Source organism: Amblyraja radiata, chromosome 14 (assembly GCF_010909765.2).
Source record: "Amblyraja radiata isolate CabotCenter1 chromosome 14, sAmbRad1.1.pri, whole genome shotgun sequence".
NCBI classification, from domain to species: domain Eukaryota; kingdom Metazoa; phylum Chordata; class Chondrichthyes; order Rajiformes; family Rajidae; genus Amblyraja; species Amblyraja radiata.
The window spans coordinates 29751796-29774808 of record NC_045969.1 but is presented as its reverse complement, the minus strand read 5'-3'; the positions used below and the strand labels follow the sequence as shown (position 1 = coordinate 29774808).

Genomic DNA, 23013 nt, shown 5'->3' with positions numbered 1-23013 from the left:
CCTCTGGAATGTAGACACAAAATGCTGGAGTAACTCAGCGGGTGAGGCAGCATCTCTGGAGAAAAGGAATGGGCCTTTCTTACACATTTAAGTTCTTTCTTACACATATTGTCCACTCCACTGCGAAATCTCCTCAAGGTATGGCCCATACCTTCTCTCCAGAGATGCAGCCTCACCCGCTGAGTTACTCCAGCATTTTGTGTCTACCTCTGGAATGTAGATGGGTAACAGGAGAAATTGATGGGAAGATAAGTGAGATTAGTGTAAATCTGGGATCAGCATTGACTTGGACTGGAGAATTTGTTTTCATGCGATAACTGTCCATTTCTGACCCACAACCTGGCTCTAAACACTGTCTGTGATCCTTGAGGTGATTATGCTCCTCTGACAGTAGACAACATACACCTACAGTGCATTCAGAAAGTATTCAGACCCCTTCACTTTTTCCATGTTTTGTTACGTTACAGCCTTATTCTAAAATGGATCAAATTCATTTTTTTAAATCATCAATCTACATACAATACTCCATAATAAAAAAGCGAAAACGGGTGTTTAGAAATGTTTGCAAAGTAATTAAAGAGAAATAACTGAAATATCACATTTACATAAGTATTCAGACCCTTTACTCAGTGCTTTGTTGAGGCACCTTTGGCAGCAATTACAGACTTAAGTCTTCTTAGGTATGACGCTACAAGCTTGGCACACCTGTATTTGGGTAATTTCTCCCATTCTTCTCTGTAGATCCTCTCAAGCTCTGTCAGGATGGAAGGGGAGTGTCGATGCACAGCTATTTTCAGGTCCCTCCAGAGATGTTCGATCGGGTTCAAGTCCGGGCTCTGGATGGGCCACTCAAGGACATTCACAGACTTGGCACGAAGCCACTCCTGCGTTGTCTTGGCTGTGTGCTTAGGGTCCTTGTCCTGTTGGAAGGTGAACCTCCGCCCCAGTCTGAGGTCCAGAATGCTCTGGAGCAAGTTTTGATCAAGGATCTTTCTGTACGTTGCTCCGTTCATCTTTTCCTCGATCCTGACTAGTCTCCCAGTTCCTGCCACTGAAAAACATCCTCACAGCATGATGCTGCCACCACCATGCTTCACCGTGGGTATGGTAATGGCCAGGTGATGAGCGGTGCCTGGTTTCCTCCAGACGTGAATCTTGGCATTTAGGGCAGTGTTTAATCTTGGTTTCATCAGATCAGAGAATCTTGTTTCTCATGGTCTGAGAGTCCTTTAGGTGCCTTTTGGCAAACTGCAAGCAGGCTGTCATATGCCTTTTACTGAGGAGTGGCTTCCGTCTGGCCACTCTAAAGACCTGATTGGTGGAGTGCTGCAGATATAGTTGTCCTTCTGGAAGGTTCTTCCATCTCCACAGAGGAACTCTGCAGCTCTGTTAGAGTGACAAACCACCCCCTCCCCTGACACTTTCCCTTGCAACTGCAGGAAATGCTACACTTGTCGCTTTACCTCCCCACTTGATTCCATCCAAGGACACAAGCAGTCTTTCCAGGTGCAGCAGAGGTTCACCTAAACCTCCTCCAACCTCATCTATTGCATCCGCTGCTCTAGGTGTCAGCTGCTCTACATCGGTGAGACCAAGCTTAGACTTGGCGATCGTTTCGCCCAACACCTCCACTCGGTTTGCACCAACCAACCTGATCTCCCGTTGGCCCAGCACTTCAACTCCCCCTCCCAATCCGAATCCGACCTTTCTGTCCTGGGCCTCCTCCATGGCCAGAGTGAGTCCCACTGCAAATTGAAGGAGCAGCACCTCATATTTCGCTTGGGCAGTTTACACCCCAGTGGTATGAACATTGACTTTTCCAATTACAGGTAGTCCTTGCTTTCTCCCTCCTTCCCCTCCCCTTGCCAGCTCTCCCACAGCCTATTGTCTCCGCCTCTTCCTTTCTTCTCGCCCCCCCCCCCACCCCCACCTCCACATCAGTCTGAAGAAGGGTCTCGACCCGAAACGTCACCTATTCCTTCGCTCCATTAATGCTGCATCACCCGCTGAGTTTCTCCAGCATTTTTGTCTACCTTCGATTTTTCCAGCATCTGCAGTTCTTTCTTAATCAGGAAGTCATGATGTAGCATTATAGGACTTTTGTTAGATTACAATTGGAGCATTGTGTGCAATTGATGCGAGACCTGATAGAAATATATAAAATTATGAGGGACACAGGGTAGATTGTCAGAACCATTTTCTCAGGATTGAAACATCAAATACCAGAGGGCATAGATTTAAAGTGAGAGGGGCACCATTTAAAGATGTGCGGGACAAGTTTTTTTTACACACAGGGTGACAAATTGCTGCCAGGGGTGATGGTTGAGGCAGATATAACAGTGGCATTTAAGAGTAGGTACTGTATATGTATATGCAGGGAATGGAGGTATATGAATTACGTGCAGGCAGATAAAGTTGTCAATTTCTGCAGCTGATCAATATCCCGCTGTATCTTCTAACAGCATTCCTTGCTGTCTGCAACTCTTCCGGTGTCGTCAGCAAACTTACTCACCAACCCATCTACATTATTGTCTAGGTCATTTATATATATCATAACCAGTAGAGATCCCAGAACATTTCCGTGCAGAACTCCATTGGTCACAGGCATCCAGCCAGAATATCTACCTTCCACCTCTGAATCCATATGATCAAGTCATCATGAATCCCGCACACATCTTAATCTTCTGGATCAGCCTACCATGAGGGACCTTATCAAAAGCCTATGGTTAATGGAAAAAACATAACATTGATGGGTTATTGGGCTGGTAAGAATTGCCCTACACTTATCCAGAATACTAATATGGGATCTTTGAGCAGAAAGGTCTTGATTATGCATCTTACTGAAAGATGGCATTTTCTCCATGCAACACAGTACTACATTGGTGTCAACTTGGATTCTGCATTAAGCCATAGTGTGGGATAAATTCCAAGGATTGTGCACTGGTCAACATTTACTGTCATGGACAAATGCATGAGATTAATGGAAGATTTGTATAATTGGATACATTGGTAAGGCAAAGTTAAGTAGGCTTTATCTTTTGTATTGTTTCTATCACTGCTTGTACTGGAATAACTTAGTCATATGTGGAGGGAATGGATATGTGTCATTTTAAGTCAGGACTCATTCAACTGATAACTCTTCAGACTCTGCTACCGTAATTACTCTTAAGTGCAAAAACTGTTCCTTAGACAAACTGTTACTGAGGCTGCACATTTGTATAGTTCTTGCAATTTGGTAAAATTGTGTGACAAGGTTATTTAATTCCACAGCCACGTAATGAATGAACTGATTGAAACTGAACGAGCGTATGTAGAAGAATTGCTCTGTGTGCTTGAGGTAAGACAGTTTATGATGAATTTTGTACAGAGTAATGACCATAATAATTTCACTGTCCCTCATTATCTGTTTCATTAACACAATGACAATTTGAGCATCGTAACATATCATTCAAATTCATGCCATTCGATAAAATTTGGCGGGAACATTCACATAAATCTTCTCTGCACTCTTTCCAATGTGAGGGCATACTAGGAGTTTTTCTTCGATGCACAGAGACTGAAGGGTGATCTCATGAAGTATACAAAATCTTGTGGGGGATAGGGTAAACTCTTTTTCCTTGGATAGGGGAATCAAGTGCACAAAAGCATAGGTACATGGTGAGAGCGGAAAGATTTGATAGGAATGTGAGTCAAAAACTTATACAATATGGAAACAGGCCTTTCAGCCCAATTCATCCATGCCAACCAAGATACCCCATCTATGCTCGTCCCATTTGCCTCTGTTTGGCCTATATCTCCCTAAGCCTTTCCTGTTGTAGTACCTGCCGAAACTCCCTCCTCTGGAACCTATTTCATATACCCACCATCCTCTGAGTGGAAACAGTTGCCCATATTAAATCTTTTCCCTCTTACTTTAAACCTCGGTCCTCTGTTCTTGATTCACCTACCCTGGGTAAAAGACGTTCTGCATTCACCTCATCTATTCCCATCATCATTTTACACATCTTTATAAGGTCACCCTGCACTCCATGTAATAAAGTCCTAGCCTGCCCAACCTCTCCCAACAGTTCAGGACCTTGAGTCCTGGCAACATTGTTGTGAATCCTTTCTGCACTTTTTCCTTCTTACTGACATCCTTTCCATATCAGTGTCCAAAACTGACACACAATACACCAAATGCAGCCTCGCCAAAGTCTTGTACAACTTCTACACTCAATACCTTAAGTGATGAAACTAATATACCAAAAGCCTTCTTTACCACCCTATCTGTTTATCACACCACTTTCAGGGAACTATGTACCTGTGCGTCCAGATCCCATTGCGGGGCAGCGTTTCCACCAGAAGGGAGTGGGTATTTGGAACGAGCTGCCAGATGAAGTAACTGATCCAGGCACAATACAATATTTCAAATATATTTGAACAGGGACATGGATTAGACAGGTTTAGAGGGATGCAGGCCTGGTGCAGGCAAATGGGTAACTATCTTGGATGGGACATCTTGGTCAGCATGGATGAATTGGGCCAAAAGGCTTTTTCCGTGCTGACTCTATGAGCAGGAGGCATTGAAGATTAAAGAGCAGTGATAATGGTGAAAGAAATATGCTGGGAAATACGACATGGAACTTAGATGATAAATTGATACAGAGAGAACTCTCAGGTCAGGCAGAACTGGAATCAGTGAATCGAGAGTGAAGCAACACAAGTCCATCTTTGGAGGGCAGAGCAATGTGTGACTCCTCAAAGTATTAATATTTCTTAAGCACAGGAATGTCTAATTGTTGTATTTGCATTCTGAGAGCTTTACTCATGCATCGAAAGATCAATTAAACTTGAGGTAACTTTATAACCAATTGATTTACCTGTGATTGTTAGAAAAAGAAACAATCCTTTCCTCTCTGAAAGGAGATGGGGTGCTTTGTTAAATGTAAACTTAAGGAAGAGGAAACTCATGAAGTTCGATAATTTATTTATTTACGTAATTGTTAAGTGGTATTGTGATTTGCAAGTACCAACATATGTCCAGATTGAAGGTAGGAATTAAATTACTTAACATCTTCATGAACATTTTGACTTCTGTAAAGTAATTCACAGAATGTAACCAGTAGGTGAAGATTGTACGACAAACTGCATCAGTGCTCAGTCACAATGAACTGCCTGCAAGCCAAATCTCAAGAATAGTGATATAACCATATAACAATTACAGCACGGAAACAGACCATCTCGGCCCTTCTAGTCCGTGCCGAACACTTACTCTCACCTAGTCCCATCTACCTGCACTCAGACCATAAATCTCCATTCCATTCCTTTCCCGTCCATATACCTATCTAATTTATTTTTAAGTGATGTGAGATCCCTGATATGTTTCCAATCTAAGAAGATCAACTGAGGATATTGTAGTTGACAGGACGTCTCTTCTCCACTAAATGACAGGAGAGCATTGGTTTTGATCCACTGTTTATCACCCTCCAGGGCTATGCTGCTGAAATGGAAAACCCCTCAATGATTCCATTCATCCCGATAATTCTGCAGAAGAAGAAAGATGTGCTCTTTGGAAACATGCCTGCAATTTATGACTTCCATAACAGGTGTGAAAAGTATTAGGTGGTAAGTGGTGGGTGGTGGTCTCTTCATTTGCACGTAGCGTGAAAACTCACACACCACCTTCCGGATCCATCTCCAGTACCCACCTGCTCTTGCAAGTGGGAGCTGGAGCTATTTCCACCAACTTCACCTTTCAGAGATCTAGGCCCCTCCACTTCCTGAACACACTTCAGGTGGGCTGACTTGTTTCCCTCGGTGTACCCCAGAAATCGCACTACCTGCTCATTAATAGCATAGGTTTTAATCCCGGCTGACAAAATGCAACCTGTTTCTTTAGCATTGTTGCATTATACGATCAGAGTTATTAAACTGCAACCCTGGTTGTAAAATACCTTCGGTACTTTGTGAAGAAAGGTAGTAGGTTCTCTCTAACATTCTGGCCAAAATGATCCCCTTGGCCTGTTGTCATTGATGGCTGAGGGACCCTGCTGTACACAGTGCTGCTGCATTTCCTGCATTATAGCAATGATCATATGTTAAAAATACTTGACTGGTCAATAAATAGATGGAAGATCAAGAGTTTATGGACTCTGCCATATATAATATGTCATTTCTTCTGAGCTGGTACATTCGGGGATTCCAGTGTAAAAAGTTTCAGCTGTATATATTTTAGCCCGATTGGCATTGTTCGGATCGGGATCAAGGTTCTACTGACAAATCTGGCTACAAATGTCCAGATTTAGTAGAAGCTTCATGTTAAACCAGACACGATTCATGGAATCCTTTTTGATAAGGAATTTACACAGGCCAAACTAAGAAAATGTATTTCTTCTTTCTACTTAGAATATTCCTAAGGGACTTGGAAAATTACATTGACTGCCCGGAGTTGGTGGGACGATGTTTCCTGGATAGGGTATGTAGAGTAATTTTCAGTGATGTTATGTTGGTCTGAGATCATTGTTGTGTCATGGTGAGGGAGTAACCTAGGATGCCAGAAACCACCATTGTATACCCTACAAGTTCTACCATTTTGAGTCCTAGTAATGCTCCATAAAATCCCAGGGCACGCTTCTAATATTACTCTCACTCCCACTGATACTCTCTTTACAATTCCATCCTGCTCCTGCTTTCATTTCCTCTCCTGCCTTCATTTCGTCTCTCACTCTCATTCTCTGCCACCCAATCTTGCGTTCTCTCCCACCGGCTCTCAATCTTTCTTTGAGTCTCCCACTTTCACTTATTCCAGATCCTAATTAAAGCATACTTACACTTTCCATCATTTCCACTACACTAATACCTGTCTATTTGATTAAGCTAGAGCTTGTATTCGCCTTGACTAAAACTTTTAAGATTTGGAGGAATCTTGACAGGATGATGTGAACACAATACTTCCTGCAGTGGAGCAAGGTGGGGGTGGGGTTAGATTTGGTAAGAGAAATAAATGTTTAAAAAAAAGATGTTAATGACAAGAAATGTTTTCTAAGCAATGGAGTCTTGGATAATGGCTGAATTATATGTTCCTGTAAATAAGACAGTGCCAGGCTGTTACTTGGAAAACCCCATAGGGCACCTCTCCTAATTTAGACCTTTCCTAGATGTTTGTGGGAGATTATTGTAAGTTTGATTGGATTGGGAATGTCAGAGATGAGTGAAACATGGCTAAATTGATGCTGGTGATCTGCCTAGGTTTATACTATTCAGAGGCTCATGGGGCCATTTCAGAATGTGTTTAAAAGTCAATCATGTTGCTGACGTTCTGAGTTAAATAAAGGCTAGATCTGGTCACAGTAGCAGATATCCTTCCATCAAGGACTTGTGTGAACAAAAAAGTTGCTTATGAAAATAATTGTTTTGTAGCCACCAACATTGATGCTACGTTTTAAAATCTTTCTATATTATGTAATTTATAATATAATTAATAATAAATACTTATAAAGTGAGAGGATGGAAAAATCAAATACGAGATGGCACAAGACCAGTTAGTCTAACATCGGTAATGGGGAAACTGCTAGAGTCAGTTATTAAAGATGGGATAGCAGCACATTTGGAAAGTGGTGAAAACATTGGACAAAGTCAGCATGGATTTATGAAAGGTAAATCATGTCTGACGAATCTTATAGAATTTTTCGAGGATGTAACTAGTAGCGTGGATAGGGGAGAACCAGTAGATGTGGTGTATCTAGACTTCCAGAAGGCTTTCGACAAGGTCCCACATAAGAGATTAGTATACAAACTTAAAGCACACGGCATTGGGGGTTCAGTATTGATGTGGATAGAGCTGGCTGGCAAACAGGAAGCAAAGAGTAGGAGTAAACGGGTCCTTTTCACAATGGCGGGCAGTGACTAGTGGTGTACCGCAAGGCTCAGTGCTGGAACCCCAGCATTTACAATATATATTAATGATCTGGATGAGGGAATTGAAGGCAATATCTCCAAGTTTGCGGATGACACTAAGCTGGGGGGCAGCGTTAGCTGTGAGGAGGATGCTAGGAGACTGCAAGGTGACTTGGATAGGCTGGGTGAGTGGGTAAATGTTTGGCAGATGCAGTATAATGTGGATAAATGTGAGGTTATCCATTTTGGTGGCAAAAACAGGAAAGCAGACTATTATCTAAATGGTGGCCGATTAGGAAAAGGGGAGATGCAGCGAGACCTGGGTGTCATGGTACACCAGTCATTGAAAGTAGGCATGCAGGTGCAGCAGGCAGTGAAGAAAGTGAATGGTATGTTAGCTTTCATAGCAAAAGGATTTGAGTATAGGAGCAGGGAGGTTCTACTGCAGTTGTACAGGGTCTTGGTGAGACCACACCTGGAGTATTGCGTACAGTTTTGGTCTCCAAATCTGAGGAAGGACATTATTGTCATAGAGGGAGTGCAGAGAAGGTTCACCAGACTGATTCCTGGGATGTCAGGACTGTCTTATGAAGAAAGACTGGATAGACTTGGTTTATACTCTCTAGAATTTAGGAGATTGAGAGGGGATCTTATAGAAACTTACAAAATTCTTAAGGGGTTGGACAGGCTAGATGCAGGAAGATTGTTCCCGATGTTGGGGAAGTCCAGGACAAGGGGTCACAGCTTAAGGATAAGGGGGAAATCCTTTAAAACCGAGATGAGAAAAACTTTTTTCACACAGAGAGTGGTGAATCTCTGGAACTCTCTGCCACAGAGGGTAGTTGAGGCCAGTTCATTGGCTATATTTAAGAGGGAGTTAGATGTGGCCCTTGTGGCTAAGAGGATCAGAGGGTATGGAGAGAAGGCAGGTACGGGATACTGAGTTGGATGATCAGCCTTGATCATATTGAATGGCGGTGCAGGCTCGAAGGGCCGAATGGCCTACTCCTGCACCTAATTTCTATGTTTCTATGTCTATGTTTCTAAGTTGAGAGAGGCTAGATTTAATGGTGATGTGTGGGGCAAGTTTTTTACGCAGAAGGTGGTGAGTGCCAGGAAAGCCAGGGGTGGTGGTTGAAGCAGATACGACAGTGGTGTTTAAGACTTTTTGGACAAGCATTTAGGTATGCAGTAAATGGAGTAATATGGGTAATATGCCAGTAGTTGAGTGATTGTCTTAATGCCAAGATATCTACCATTGTGTTCAGCACAGATATTGTAGGCTGAAGGGCCTGTTATCGTGGTGTACTGTTCTATGAGAGGAGTCCAAAGAGAAGTTGGCATGTGTGAGGACAACTTCCAGATGTTCTGGTCAGGACCCTTCTTCAGATTGATTGTGGTGGGGGAGGCAAGAAAACTGGCTCCTCACACTTTCTTCAAGTTAAAGGTTTAGCCAAGGGCACTAGCATGGACCCCAGCTATGCCTGACTTATTGTTGGTTATGTTGAACAGTCCATATTCCAACCGCACACTGATACCATCCCCCAACTCTTTCCACGCAGCATCAATGTCTGCATTGGGGCTGCCTCCTGCACCCGTGCAGAACTCGTTGATATCTTCAACTTCAACACTAACTTCCATCCTGCCCTTAAATTTACATGAATTATCTATGGCAACTCTCTTCCCTTTCTTGATTTCTCTACCTCCATCTCGGAGGACAGACCATTGACTGATGTCTACTCCATACACACTGACTCCCACAATTATCTGGACTACACCTCCTACCCTGCTTCCTGCAAATACATTATCCCCTACTAATTTCTTAATCTCTGTCGCATTTGCTCTGAAGACGGGGCTTTCCATTCTATGACATCTGAGATTTCCACTTTCTTTAGTAAGGTTTCTCCCCTTGTGTCATAGATGGATCCCTCACCCACGTTTCCTCTGTGATCGGTAATTCTGCTCTTGCTCCCCCTCCTCCCAGACAGACCAAGGATATTCCCCTGGTCCTCACATTTCACCCCACCAACTTCCGCCTCCAACACATCTTTATCTGACATTTCTATTTCTTTCACCTCCAACGTGATCCCATCAAGTCACGCCAATCGGTGGTAGCCAGTGCCATCTTTTTCGCTGTCGTGTGCTGGGGCAGCAGGGTGAAGGCCACGGATGCCAACAGGATTAATAAACTCATCATGAAGGCTGGCTCCATCCTGGGGGCGTAATTAGATACATGGGAGGTGGTCCTCAAACAGCGGAGCATCTTGGACAATACAACTCAACCCCTACATGACACACTGGTCAACCTGAGGAGTACCTTCAGCAAACAGACTGGTTCCACCAAGATGCAGTACAGAACGGCCACAGGAGATCCTTCCTCCCTGTGGCTATCAAACTGTACAACTCTCCCTTCTGTCGTGGGGTAGACTGACAAATATCAAACTAAATGGAGTGACAGTGGTGGTTGGGATTTATATAATTTCTTTAATTTAGTGAAATTTTCAAAAGTGAAATCTCTCCAAATAAGATTGTTTGTAATTGCAGATGGAAGGCCTTCAGATTTATGAATGGTACTGTCGCAATAAACCTCGCTCAGAAAGTTTGTGGAGGCAGTGTTCAGACTGCATCTTTTTCCAGGTACTTTCACCTCATTGTTAATTCAGATTCAGATTCAGATTCAGATTCAGATTCAACTTTAATTGTCATTGTCCGTGTACAGTACAGAGACAACGAAATGCATTTAGCATCTCCCTGGAAGAGCGACATAGCATATGATTTGAATAAATATTTACATTAGCATATATACAGACATAGTGTTTTTCCTGTGGGAGGAGTGTCCGGAGGGGGGGGGTGATTGGCAGTCACCGAGGTACGTTGTTCAGTAGAGTGACAGCCGCCGGGAAGAAGCTGTTCCTGGACCTGCTGGTCCGGCAACGGAGAGACCTGTAGCGCCTCCCAGATGGTAGTTCTCCCACCTGATATGCTACAAATTCATCCATTATTAAACTACTGATAAAGTTAAATTACTTAGAAGCAAATATTGTCGTATAATGCAGGAACAAGCCCTTTGGCCTCATGAGTCTGTTCAAAGCATTGAGCAGTCATCAACTGTAATCCCAAACTAATCCCATTTTGTTCTCACAACATTCCCATCAACCTTCCCAATTCCACCCTCAACTCCACTTTGACGGCCCTTTATGGGAACAAATGAACCTGCCAACTAGCACTTCTTATCTTGATCTTTGCTCTATATATTGTACTTGAGATTGGCTTAATTGTATATGTGTATATTATATTAAACTGATTGGATTGGATAAAATGTAAAAGTAGCTTTTCATTTTACCTTGATATATGTAACAAAAATAAATTACAAAGTGAATGGTTACGATTTTCAATGCACTGTGTTAAAAGCAGATTCAATTGTAGCGTTCAGACGAGAGCCTTAGATTGATATGTTATTGTCACATGTACTGAGATGGAGTGAAAAACCTTTGTGTGTATTCGGGTAGATCATGCCATGAGTATAATCATATGCGTACAAAAGAGAAAGTAAACAAAATTATGTTTATAGTGTTACAGCTACAGAGAAATTAATTTAAAAAGTGAAAAGACTACACCAAAGTAAAGTATAGGATCTGAGAGATCTGTTTCTAGAATTGTATTGTATTGTATTGTATTCAAATTTATTGTCATTGTCTCAATTAGAGACAACGAAATGAATTTTCCTTACAGGCAGTATCATAAAAATAAATAAATAATAAATAATAAAACATATTAAAAATAAAATTGAATTAAAAAAAGAAAAGCACAAACACAGAAAGTCCACGACACAACATAACAAAGTGGCACCAAGGTGAGGAAGGCACCATAGTCCAGCCAGCCTCCCCTCCGATCTTCCCAGATGTTCATCCGTGGTCTGGGCCTTCCGAGCACCCGCAGTCGCCGCACCGGGCGGCCCGATGTTCAGGCCCTCACGCCGGGCTGGTGGAACGCCGACGCCGATCCCCGAGGGTGAACATCCTCCTCCTCAGCGGCCCGGACCTCCTGATCAGCCGCCTCCCGCAGCCGGAGTCCGCAACTCCAAGTCCGCAGGCCGAGCCGGGCGGAGTCGCAGGATCCCGCGTTGTTGATCAGCGCCGCCCGCGTTGGGAGCTCCGCAAACCGCAGCTCCATGATGTCGGTGCAGCAGGTCCAGCACTCCGGGCTCCAGACGGCGATCCTCGGTAAGGCATCGCCAGCCCCGCGATGTTACAGCGCTGTCCCGCCGCTGCTGGAGCTCTGGTCGATCCCGGCAGGAAAGGCCGCGCCAATCCAGTAGGTAGGCTGCTGGGGGGGTGAGGACGCGACTCGAATAATAGTCGCGTCCTCTCCAGGAAGCGACCGAAGGACGGTATCCCCCTTACCGTGCCCTCTTCCCCCACATAAAGACATTTTAAAAAACATAAAAAACACACTTTAACATAACTAAAAAAACAAAAAAAACAAAAAGATACCGGGCTGAAGGTGGAGGCTGCTGGCACCAGCGCCACCAGAAGTACAATACTTGGGAGGGAGAATGGCCAGGGTGTAAGTAGTCCTTGATAATGTTGACTGCACTCCTGAGGCATCATGAAATATCGATGGAGTCAATGGAGGGTTGTTTGTGATGGCTGCATTGCAAGATGGACTGGGGTGCGTTCACAACTCTCTACTATCTTTTGTGACCTGGGGCAGAGCAGTTGCGATACCAAACTGCCAAACCAAATTTCCTTTGTCTTCTGAGAAAGTAGAGGCGTTGGTGTATTTCCTAGCCTTCAATATGGTTAGACCAGGATAAATTGTTGGTGATATATACTGAGGAACTTGAAGTTCCCGAACTTCTCCTCCTCAACACCATTGATACAGAGACTCAATGTGCTCTGAGCAGTCTTGTCAGAGTTTGGCTGGTTTGCACAGTGCCCAGATGATCTACATAAACTACAGATCTATCTGTAAAACATTTGTATCAGTTGACAGACCCTCGAGGTCAGTCTCTACAGTGCTCTCTCCATTCCTTGTGTTCCCAACAGTCTGCATTGATCTTGCTCCAATATGTCTATTGCTTGAATACATCTACAGCTCAGTTTTTGGCTCTGCTCTCACATATTTCTTGTAGAATGTACAACGGAGGTTCATTGCAGGAGGGACTGATACAAATAATGTATTTGAAGCTTCGCCCAAGGTTATAGGTGCTGGGAATGGAAGGGTATAGGTCATGTGCAGGCAGATGAGATTAATTTATGTTCAGCATAGACCTTGTAGGTTCCTGTGCTGTACTTTTTTTAATGTTCTAAGGCGTTCTAAATGGCGAACAAGGCAATTTAGCTACCAGAAGAGGCAATGTTACTAGCAGAGGAGGTATTTTTATCTGGAGGATCAAATGATCCAACTACTGGACAAGGCAATCTAATTATCAGACAAGAGGACAATATATGACATGGTACAAGTGAAATGGAAGCAGTTTATACTTCAACCCTTTTTTCTGAATAATAATGAGGGGAAATGGGCAGGAAATGTATACATTGGCAAATACAACCTTGTCAGGCAGTGAATAATGTCTGGAGTGCTCTCACTGAAAGAAGAGTTAGATGCTGTGACTGGGGGGGCACTGGATTTTTTGGCAAACATTAATATTGAAGAGGCTGACTGGCCCCAACTTCCGGGAGATATATGAATAGCTTTCCGATCCTGGGATATGTTAGGACTTTGGTGAAAGCCACGACCTATCCAGAATAAAATATGCAGTCTTAATTCACATTACATAGAATTTTTATATGCCTTTTTATGGCCAGATTTCTTTGTTGCTGATTTCTGTATGTGTTCAACAATAGCAATTAAACCTATAAATATTATTCTGACCTCTATGCCTATAAAACATTGTGTTCCAGGAATGTCAGAAGAAGTTGGAACACAAGCTCGGCCTGGATTCCTATCTGCTCAAACCTGTACAGCGGATAACAAAGTACCAGTTACTACTGAAGGTGAGGGTGAGCACCAGACAAGGTGGTTGGAACTCTTCACCACATTAAGTACAGCAGTGCAGATGTAAACTCATTCACTGCAGCCTTTTACATTATTTCTGGGCACTGCAGACAAGATGAGCAATTACTTCCCATTCATAGAGTCATGGAAAGAAGCAGAAGCAGACCCTTACTGCCCAACTTGTCCATTCCAAAGTAATGCCTCTCTACACTAATCCTATTTGCCTGCATTAGGCCCATATTACACTACATTTCCATACACCATTTAAAGGTAATAGTATCTGCTTTCATTACTTCCTCTGACAGGTCATCCTAATATTTGCCCTCTCTGTGAGAAAATATGCCCTTCAGACCCTTTAAATCTTCCCCTCAAACCTATGCGCTGTTGTTCTGCACATCCATTCACTGGAGAACGTATGTAACTATCTATTCTATCTATGCTCCTTATTTTGTAACCTCTGTCACCCCTCAGCCTCCCACGGTCCAGTGACAATAAACCAGCCTATTGAATCTCTATTCCATTTGACAGGCCTCCTTTCCATTCAGCATCCAGGTAGACCTCGTCTGCTCTCACTCTATCATTATCACATCCTTTTTGTAGTGTACCAGAACTGGACACACTACTCAAAGTTCCGTCTAACCAATATTCATCTGCAACATTACTTCCAACTCTTATACTCAATGCCTCAGCCTATGAAGGCAAGCATGCCAAATACCCTCATCACTACCCTAACCATCTGTGTCACCACTTTCAGGGAGCTATAGACCTGCAACCCAAGGTCATCTGAACATCAACACTCCTAAGGCCCCTGCCATTTAGTTCACAATAGAACTTGACTTCACAAAGTGCATTACCTCACACTTGTCTGGATTAAATTCCATCTGCCATCGCTCCACCCAACTTTCTTGCTATGTCCCTCTGTATCAGAGACAACCTTCTTCATTATCCACGACTGCAGCAATTTTTGTCTGCAAACTTACTAATCTTACTGTAATAGGGAGAGCAAAGGCTTGTTTACACCAACAAGCCAGTGATTTTTCACCATTATCTAAGTTAACCCTTTTATTTGTTGAGGAAAAAATGTGTGCATCTGGTTTGACAGGAGCTGCTGAAGTACAGCAAGAACTGTGAGGGAGCAGAGGATCTACAGGAAGCACTGGCAGCTATTGTTGGAATCCTGAAAGCTGTGAATGATTCAATGCATCAGATCGCTATCACGGGATACGAGGTAAATCATAGGCTGGTTTAATGGAGAACGACAGGCGTGATGCCACATGCCTCACAACAAATGACCTCTTATTTGCACTCTCCACTGTACAAGAGGCCATGTAATTAAAATGTATACTGCCAGCTAGTTAGTGCCTTTGGTGGAGTGCAACGTATCTCTGTGTAGCTATTGTTGATAGAGTCACAGAGCATGGAAAAAGGCCATTCGGCTCACCATATCTACCCCCACCAGTGGGGATCTAACCATAAATAATCCTACCTGCCGCACCTAGCCATCTGTGCCGTGGGCAATTCAAGTGTTCATTTAGCCACTTTTTAAATGCTGTTAGTGCCTCTGATTCCACCACATTCTCCATCTCTGTGTATTCCAGGTATTCACCACTCTCTGGTTGAAAAGTTCCCTCTAAATGTTTACTCCTTATCCAAAAGCTATGTCCTCGCATTTTATCTACACCGGACATATGGAATAATTTCCCGCAATCTACCTCATCTATACTCCTCATAATTTTATATACCTCAATTATGTGGCCTCTCATCCTCCTCTGTCCAAGGGAAAACAATCCAGCCTCTCCAGTCTTTGCACATCACTGAAATGTTCCATCCTGAGCAACATCCTTTTGAATATCTGCCTGGTAGAAGTTGGATGTCGAGGATTCGTGGCAACATCCACCTTAAGACTGATGAAGGACCTGGGGATCAGTGGACAAGCCCTACGCCAGGCCATCAAAGAAATATCACGGATGGCAGAGCGGAGTAGCCAGAAGAGGAAAGACCCCATTTGGTCTCCCAAATAACCGACTAGACAAATGCAGAGGGGGGTGGTTCTGGGATGCCAGAATGCACCGCTGAGCCTACTGGAGAAGTCGTGGGTTCAATCAGCGAAACGTCGATGAAAGTAGGTGCCCACTTGATAACCCCAATGACGTGTCTGCCCAGCCTTTCTCAACATTGGAGGAGCATAAGTGAGTGCAGAAGGCTCCCATCGCCATTGGGAGTAAATTGATATTTGGCACTTTGGACCTTTAACATCTAGTCCTGTGTATTTGTAAACTCACCCTGGATCCCATACCTTTTGGACTAGTTTCCCAATTTTGATCTTCTCAACAGCCTTACTGAAGTTGATATAAATAACATCTACTGCACTATCGTCATCAATACACTTAGTTACGCCTTCAAAACAATTCAATCTGATTGGCCAGACAGGTTCTGTCCTGACAAAGTCATGTTGGCTTTCTTTCACTGGCTCTGAACATAGATCAGTACAGTTCAGAAACAGGCCCGTTGGCCAACAGTGTCTGTGCCAAACATGATGCCAAGTTAAACTAATCTCTGTAGACTCAAGGAATTGCAGATGCTGGTTTACAAAAAAAGACACAAAGTGCTGGAGTAATTCAGCGGATCAGACAGTATCTGTGGAGAAACTATCTGTGGAGATAGGTGATATTTCATTTCCCCAGTGATGTTGCCTGACTTGCTAGATTTCTCCAACAATTTGTGTCTTTTAAACTAATCTTTGCCTACATGTGATCAATATCTCTTCAGTGCCTGAATATTCGTGTGCATTTCCAGTGATTATTAATCATATTCCTCAGATTTGTTTTCCAATAACGTCTTTACTACCGATCTTAGACACACAGGTTTGTATTTACCAGACTTTACCCTGCTGCCCTACTTGAAATGGGGGACCGTGTTTGCAATCCTGCAGAGATCTGGTCTTGTTAGACTTGTTAGACTACAAACTAAAGTGATGAATTTCAATTAAGTAAAACTTTGGCATTTGATATAGTGATATCAGTGTGATAATAATACTTTATGTTGTTTCCTTGTATGTGCACTACTGGGTTAAATCACAGACCTCGGGAAATGAGCTTTGTTTAAGGGAAGTACCACCTAGAGAAAGAGATCTACCAATTATTTGACTCATCTTCCATTCATGCGATATCTGGCTGTGAGTTGTGAGACCACAGCTTTTTGATCTTCTCCAATCTGTGGAATGGAATTTTGAGGATACGAAGCTCATAACATGAACCAGATCATTAAACTGTCTTGCTGATTAACACTGGGATAACATCTGTTCACCTGAATCTGAACCTTGTGGTTTCCCTTTTTTTAAACAGGGAAATTTAAATGAACTTGGCAAGCTTTTAATGCAAGGTTCGTTCAATGTGTGGACAGACCATAAGAAGGGCCACGCAAAAGTCAAAGACCTAGCAAGATTCAAGCCAATGCAGAGACACTTGTTCCTCCATGAAAAGGCATTACTCTTCTGCAAGAAAAGAGAAGAAAGTGGGGAAGGATATGACAAAGCCCCTTCCTACAGTTATAAACAATCCTTGCATGTAAGTACTGTGCAACCATCTTGAAACAAACCATTTGAGTTATTAATCCTTGGTCACAGTCGATATGAAGCTTTTTCTTGCTCAAACTTCTATAACTGGATGTACACAGTCCTCTCTGACATGCTCAGTGAGGAGTGTGAGGAAAAACTCTTCCCATGGCTAAACGAGTGCAGCACTGATAAGATCCAACCATATAGCTCAAAGTAGCTCATTTCACTGGCACCCTGTCCACCTGCTCAAACATTCTCTTCTTGAACCATAGAGAATGGGGAGAAGCAGATACACAGATACACTAGGCCCAAAAGATACCCTGCATCCATACACTACCCTGGCTTTCAACTGTATCACCATTCCTTCATCATTCGACACTGGGAATCAAGGAAATCCTGATCTATCTGCACTGAAGGGATAGCTGTAACTGCACGGACTGGAGCGGTCTGGGTGCTCAATGTCAATGCCCATGAATGATTTATGAAAATGGTGTCTGCTCAGGATTATTTCATTTATTTATCATCAAAAATTACCATAAATCAGCCCTCAAGCCTGGAAGGTGAGTAAAGACAGCCTAAATCAAACAACTTTGCACAAACGGTAGTGAACCTGTTGAAAAGAGTGCAGGGGGGAAGAGTGAGGTTGATCATATCAAATCAAAGAGAGAGTTGGATATGTGGTATGGGGAATATTCCTTAAGAAGGCATGCATGGGATTGTGGTACATATTGACCTTAAACATTGGGTTCTGCTGGATGGGGCTGAAATCGACATCAGTCTGATAGCAGTGTTTTTGTGTAAATTGGCCTTGCTATGTTCTTACACGCTGTCTTCCATTTTACAGATGACCACTGTTGGTATCACTGAGAATGTTAAGGGAGATAGTAAAAAGTTTGAGATATGGTACAATGCAAGAGAAGAGGTTTACATTGTGCAGGTAAGTGCGCACCAGATGTATGTATTAACCTCTAATTATTTAATAAATTATCCATTTAAATTAACTTAACTCAACCCTTTAACTTGGAAATATCCTGCGCAAAACACACGGTACTGGAGGAAATCAGGGGGTCGGCGGCATCTGTAGAGGGAATGGACAGACTAACATTTTGGGCCAGGTCACTTGTTCAGACTGAGAAGGGGGGAAAAACTGGAAAAGAGAGGCGAGGCAGAACAAAGCCTGGCATGTCATAAGTGGGTACAAGTGAGGGGAAGATAAGTTAACTGGCAGATGGGTGGAGTAAGTGACGAAGGCTCGAGGTGAATAGGAGATAAAAGGGTGTCAAATAAGGAGAGAAGACGAAGAGTGAAATGTAAAGCTGGAGGGAGAGATATTGGTGGAAAGGGACGGAGAAAGGGAGTTGCAGAGTTGGTAATATCTATGGAAAGCGGAAAGGGTTGGGGACAGAAAGATCTGACCGATGGAGGTATCACGTTGAAGATTGCGGATATGTCGGAGAATGATGTGTTGGATCCATCAGGTGGCGCCACCGCCGTGGCTGCCTCGCCAGCAACTCGTCAGTCCTTTCACCTTTTTTGTTATTTGTAATGCGTCTAAATGTATGTTTTAATGTTTCTCAGTACGTCTTATGTGGGGTGTGTTGGGGAGGAATTGGGGGAAACCATTTTTCAGTCACTTACCTGGACGGAGATAGGTCTTTTCTCCGTGTCGCATCTTCGCCCCCCTCGCGGCCTACAAACTGGATTGGCATGGCCTTTTCGACCGGAGACCAGCAGCAGGAGCAGTGCAGAATTTCCGTCATGGAGCTAGTGTTGGAGCTCTGATCGCGGGGCCTGCTGACTTTAACATCGTGGAGCTGTGGTCTGCGGAGCTTCTAGCTGTGGGCGTGGGCTGACTTTAACATCACGGAGCCTGGGATCTTTTGCCGAGGATCGCCAGTGTTGGAGCTCCGTCCAGCGGGGCCTGTAGACTTCAGAAGTCGCGGTCTCCGGTGAGAAGCGGCTGATACGGGAACTCCAAGCCGCAGAGTGTGTTCCAATCCATCCCAGCGTCGGAGTTTCGATCATCCCAGCGAGAGGGCCTGTACATCGGGCCGTCCGTAGCGGTGACTTCCCCAAACACGGGTGAACAAAAGGAGGAAGATTGACTGAACTTTATTGCCTTCCATCACAGAGAGAAATGTTGATTCCACTGTGGCGGATGTCAATGTTAAATTCTACTGTGTATTGTGTTCTTTCTATTTGTATGGCTGTATGGTAACTCAAATATCACTGTACCAATTGGTGCATGTGACAATAAATGTGAACTTGAACTTGGATGCGGAATCTGTTGGGGTGAAAGGTGAGGACTCAAAGAACTCAATTCTTGTTCCTTCTGGAGAAAGATGGAGCGGGAGCAGAAATGTAGGACACAGATGAGATGGGTGAGTACTCCATTCACAACAGCAGAGGGAAATCACGTTTACTGATTATCCTGCATTGTTACTACACAGGAATAGCACCATTACTTCACAGAATGTCCTGACAAAAAATGAAAAGATAATTCACCCCAAACTTCCAAAGGTAGTCTTGATTGCGTCAAGCTCATTCTCACCAATCTTCCTGCATTGACTCTCACCAGAATTTTTAGGATTGTATCTGTATCCCACCGTTTTATGAAATCACAGTGCCCACCTTTTCAACGTGAGAATATGTTTCTTTATCTCTCTTTAGGCAGCAACCCAGGAAATTAAAAACATATGGGTGAATGAAATAAGAAAAGTCTTAACAGGCCAGCTGGAAGCTCGTAGAGGTGAGGACAATGTGTGGAACAGCTTGAGCAAGTTACTGATGGATAACGTTCTGTGCTAACAGGTTGCTGGTTTATTCCTCTGAAAGTAAATATTATTGAATAAGCCTATTCAAATGCATCTATTTCTGGCTTGAATAATGAAGAACATTTTTGGAATCCTGTTGATCCCATAACAAAACCTCAGATAGACAGAATATTGAAGAGTTGTAGTTTTTAGTTGCTTGCAACATTGGATAGGAAATCAAATTATCCCCTTGCAATATATACACCATTGAATGTTGCCATAACAAGTGACCTAATCTGGTATCAATTGTGGGATTCAATAAGGCAGATCTTGCTCATCCAGTGATGGCTATTGGTTCAGTTAAGAGGAATTACTGCAGAAAAAAAAAGCATGTAAGGAGAAGTGTATGACTTCACCCCACTTTTATAAAATGCATTCAGATATTCCAGTAGCCTGTGTAGAATTGACCATCCCTCCCTTTGCAAGAAATTCTGAAAGATATACAGTGCATTCAGAAAGTATTCAGATCCCTTCATTTTTTCCACATTTTGTTACGTTACAGCTTATTCTAAAATGAATTACATTTTTTATCATCAATCTACACATTATACCCCATAATAAAAAAACAAAAACAGGTATTTAGAAATTTTTGCAAATTAAAAAGAAATAACTGAAATATCACATTTACATAAGTATTCAGACCCTTTACTCAGTACTTTGTTGAGGCACCTTTGGCAGCGATTACAGCCTCAAGTTCTTCTAGGGTATGACGCTACAAGCTTGGCACATCTGCATTTGGGTCATTTCTCCCATTCTTCTCTGCAGATCCTCAAGCTCTGTCAGGTTGGATGGGGAGCATCAATGCACAGCTATTTTCAGGTCCCTCCAGAGATGTTTGATCGGGTTCAAGTCCAGACTCTGGCTGGGCCACTCAAGGACATTCACAGACTTGTCACAAAGCCACTCCTGCGTTGTCTTGGCTGCTTCCGGCCATTATCCTGTTGGAAGGTGAACCTCCGCCCCAGTCTGAGGTCCAGAACTCTCTGGAGCAGGTTTTCATCAAGGATCTCTCTGCACTTTGCTCCGTTCATCTTTCCCTCGATCCTGACTAGTCTCCTAGTTCCTGCCGCTGAACAACATCTCCACAGCATGATGCTGCCACCACCATGCTTCACTGTAGGTATGGTATTGGCCTGGCAATGAGCGGTGCCTTCCCCAGATCTGTGTTTCAACACAATCCTGTCTCGGAGGTCTACGGACAATTCCGTCGTCTTCATGGCTTGGTTTTTGCTCTGACATGCCCTGTCAACTGTGGGGCCTTATATAAACAGGTGTGAGCCTTTCCAAATCATGACCAATCAATTTAATTTATCACTGGTGGACTCCAATCAAGTTGTAGAAACATCTCAAGGATAATCAATGGAAACAGGATGAACCTAAGCTCAATTTTGAGTGTCATAGCAAAGGGTCTGAATACTTATGTAAATGTGATATTTCAGTTATTTATTTTTAATTACTTTGCAAACATTTCTAAACACCTGTTTTTGTTTCTTCATTCTGAGGTATGATTTTTTTTTTAAAGTTTAATCCATTTTAAAATAAGGCTGTAACGTAACAAAATGTGGAAAATTTGAAGGGGTCTGAATACTTTCTGAATGCACTGTATATAGGTACAATTGTAAGCCAGTTTCAATTATATTATATTTACACCACAAGGATATTGGTATCATACCATTTGGACCATCAAAGCCTGCCACTGAAACCATGGTAACATTTACTAAATGTGTCCAATGTAAAATGGATTAAGATAGCTCCTTTAGAGTTTCTCTTTTTCCTGATGTTGAATCTGATCCTGGTCTGGTCCCAACAGCATTATCTGTGCTATTTAACTATCTAGTTACTGTTAAATGTGAATATACATCCAGTTGGCCACATGGATATTGAAGACCAATGTTTGAAAGTGTCTTCAGTTTTCAATTGTTAGCTCAGTCTTGTGAGCTGAAGCAAGAGTTCTGTTTGACAACTTCACCTATTATTAAAACAGTGTGATGCTGCATTCCTCCCAAAATAATTCCTGTAAGGTCCACAAACCTTTTTGTTCAATTCAGAGAGTGACAGTCTATTGGTAAAACTGCAAGACTTATTATGTTAGGAGTGCTGCAGTTCTATTTACATCATAACTTGTTAACCAACTGGAAGGGTCTGACTAGTTGGCCCAGCCAACATCCTATGTTACTTCCCCTTGCCCTTTATTTTCATTCCTCTGTCCACCTCTAACTCATTGAATACAGAGTTAATGCTAGATACCCTAATGTTTTCTTTTCCACTTTCAGCATAAGCCTTTTATTTTAAAAATATTCCCAATCCATAAAGGAATACTGAGTTTGTTCCAAAAGAACACATCCCCTGTGACTCAGGTTTTCTCCATCTTCGGCACCTGGAATTGTGTGTTGTGCTTAATGTTTAAGCTGCAATGTAGAATATTGTGATGGAACGGATAGTGCTGCTATCTCACACCTTCAATGGTCATGGCCTTGGGTGTGATCTGTGTGGAGTTTGGACTTTCTCCCTGTAACTCCCGAGTACTCTAGCTTCTTTCCACATCCCTGAGATGTGCTAGTAGGTTAATTGGATGCTGCCAATTGTCCCTGGGGTAGGTGAATGGCAGGAGAAATGGGGAGTAGATAAGCTCTTGAGAGCAATAGGTTACAGAGAAGTAAGAAGGGGAATGGGATTGATGGATTGCCCAGGTGGGAGTCAGCATAGACTCAATGGCCAATTGGTCTTCTCCTTTTAAATTCTATGATTAATTATCTACCTTCAGATAGG

General features: G+C 42.9%; 1 protein-coding gene across 2 annotated transcripts in view; it reads left to right on the top strand.

The window, feature by feature from the left end:
• Positions 1-23013, top strand: part of mcf2l (MCF.2 cell line derived transforming sequence like) — a 108958-nt gene that overhangs the window by 72505 nt on the left and 13440 nt on the right. For both annotated transcript variants that reach the window (XM_033032965.1, XM_033032966.1), the window contains exons 16-24: positions 3271-3337; positions 5470-5585; positions 6385-6454; positions 10420-10512; positions 13782-13874; positions 14978-15103; positions 17220-17441; positions 18276-18368; positions 20102-20180. In XM_033032965.1, the coding sequence (XP_032888856.1) occupies positions 3271-3337; positions 5470-5585; positions 6385-6454; positions 10420-10512; positions 13782-13874; positions 14978-15103; positions 17220-17441; positions 18276-18368; positions 20102-20180 (959 nt within the window). The remainder of the gene's footprint in view (positions 1-3270; positions 3338-5469; positions 5586-6384; positions 6455-10419; positions 10513-13781; positions 13875-14977; positions 15104-17219; positions 17442-18275; positions 18369-20101; positions 20181-23013) is intronic.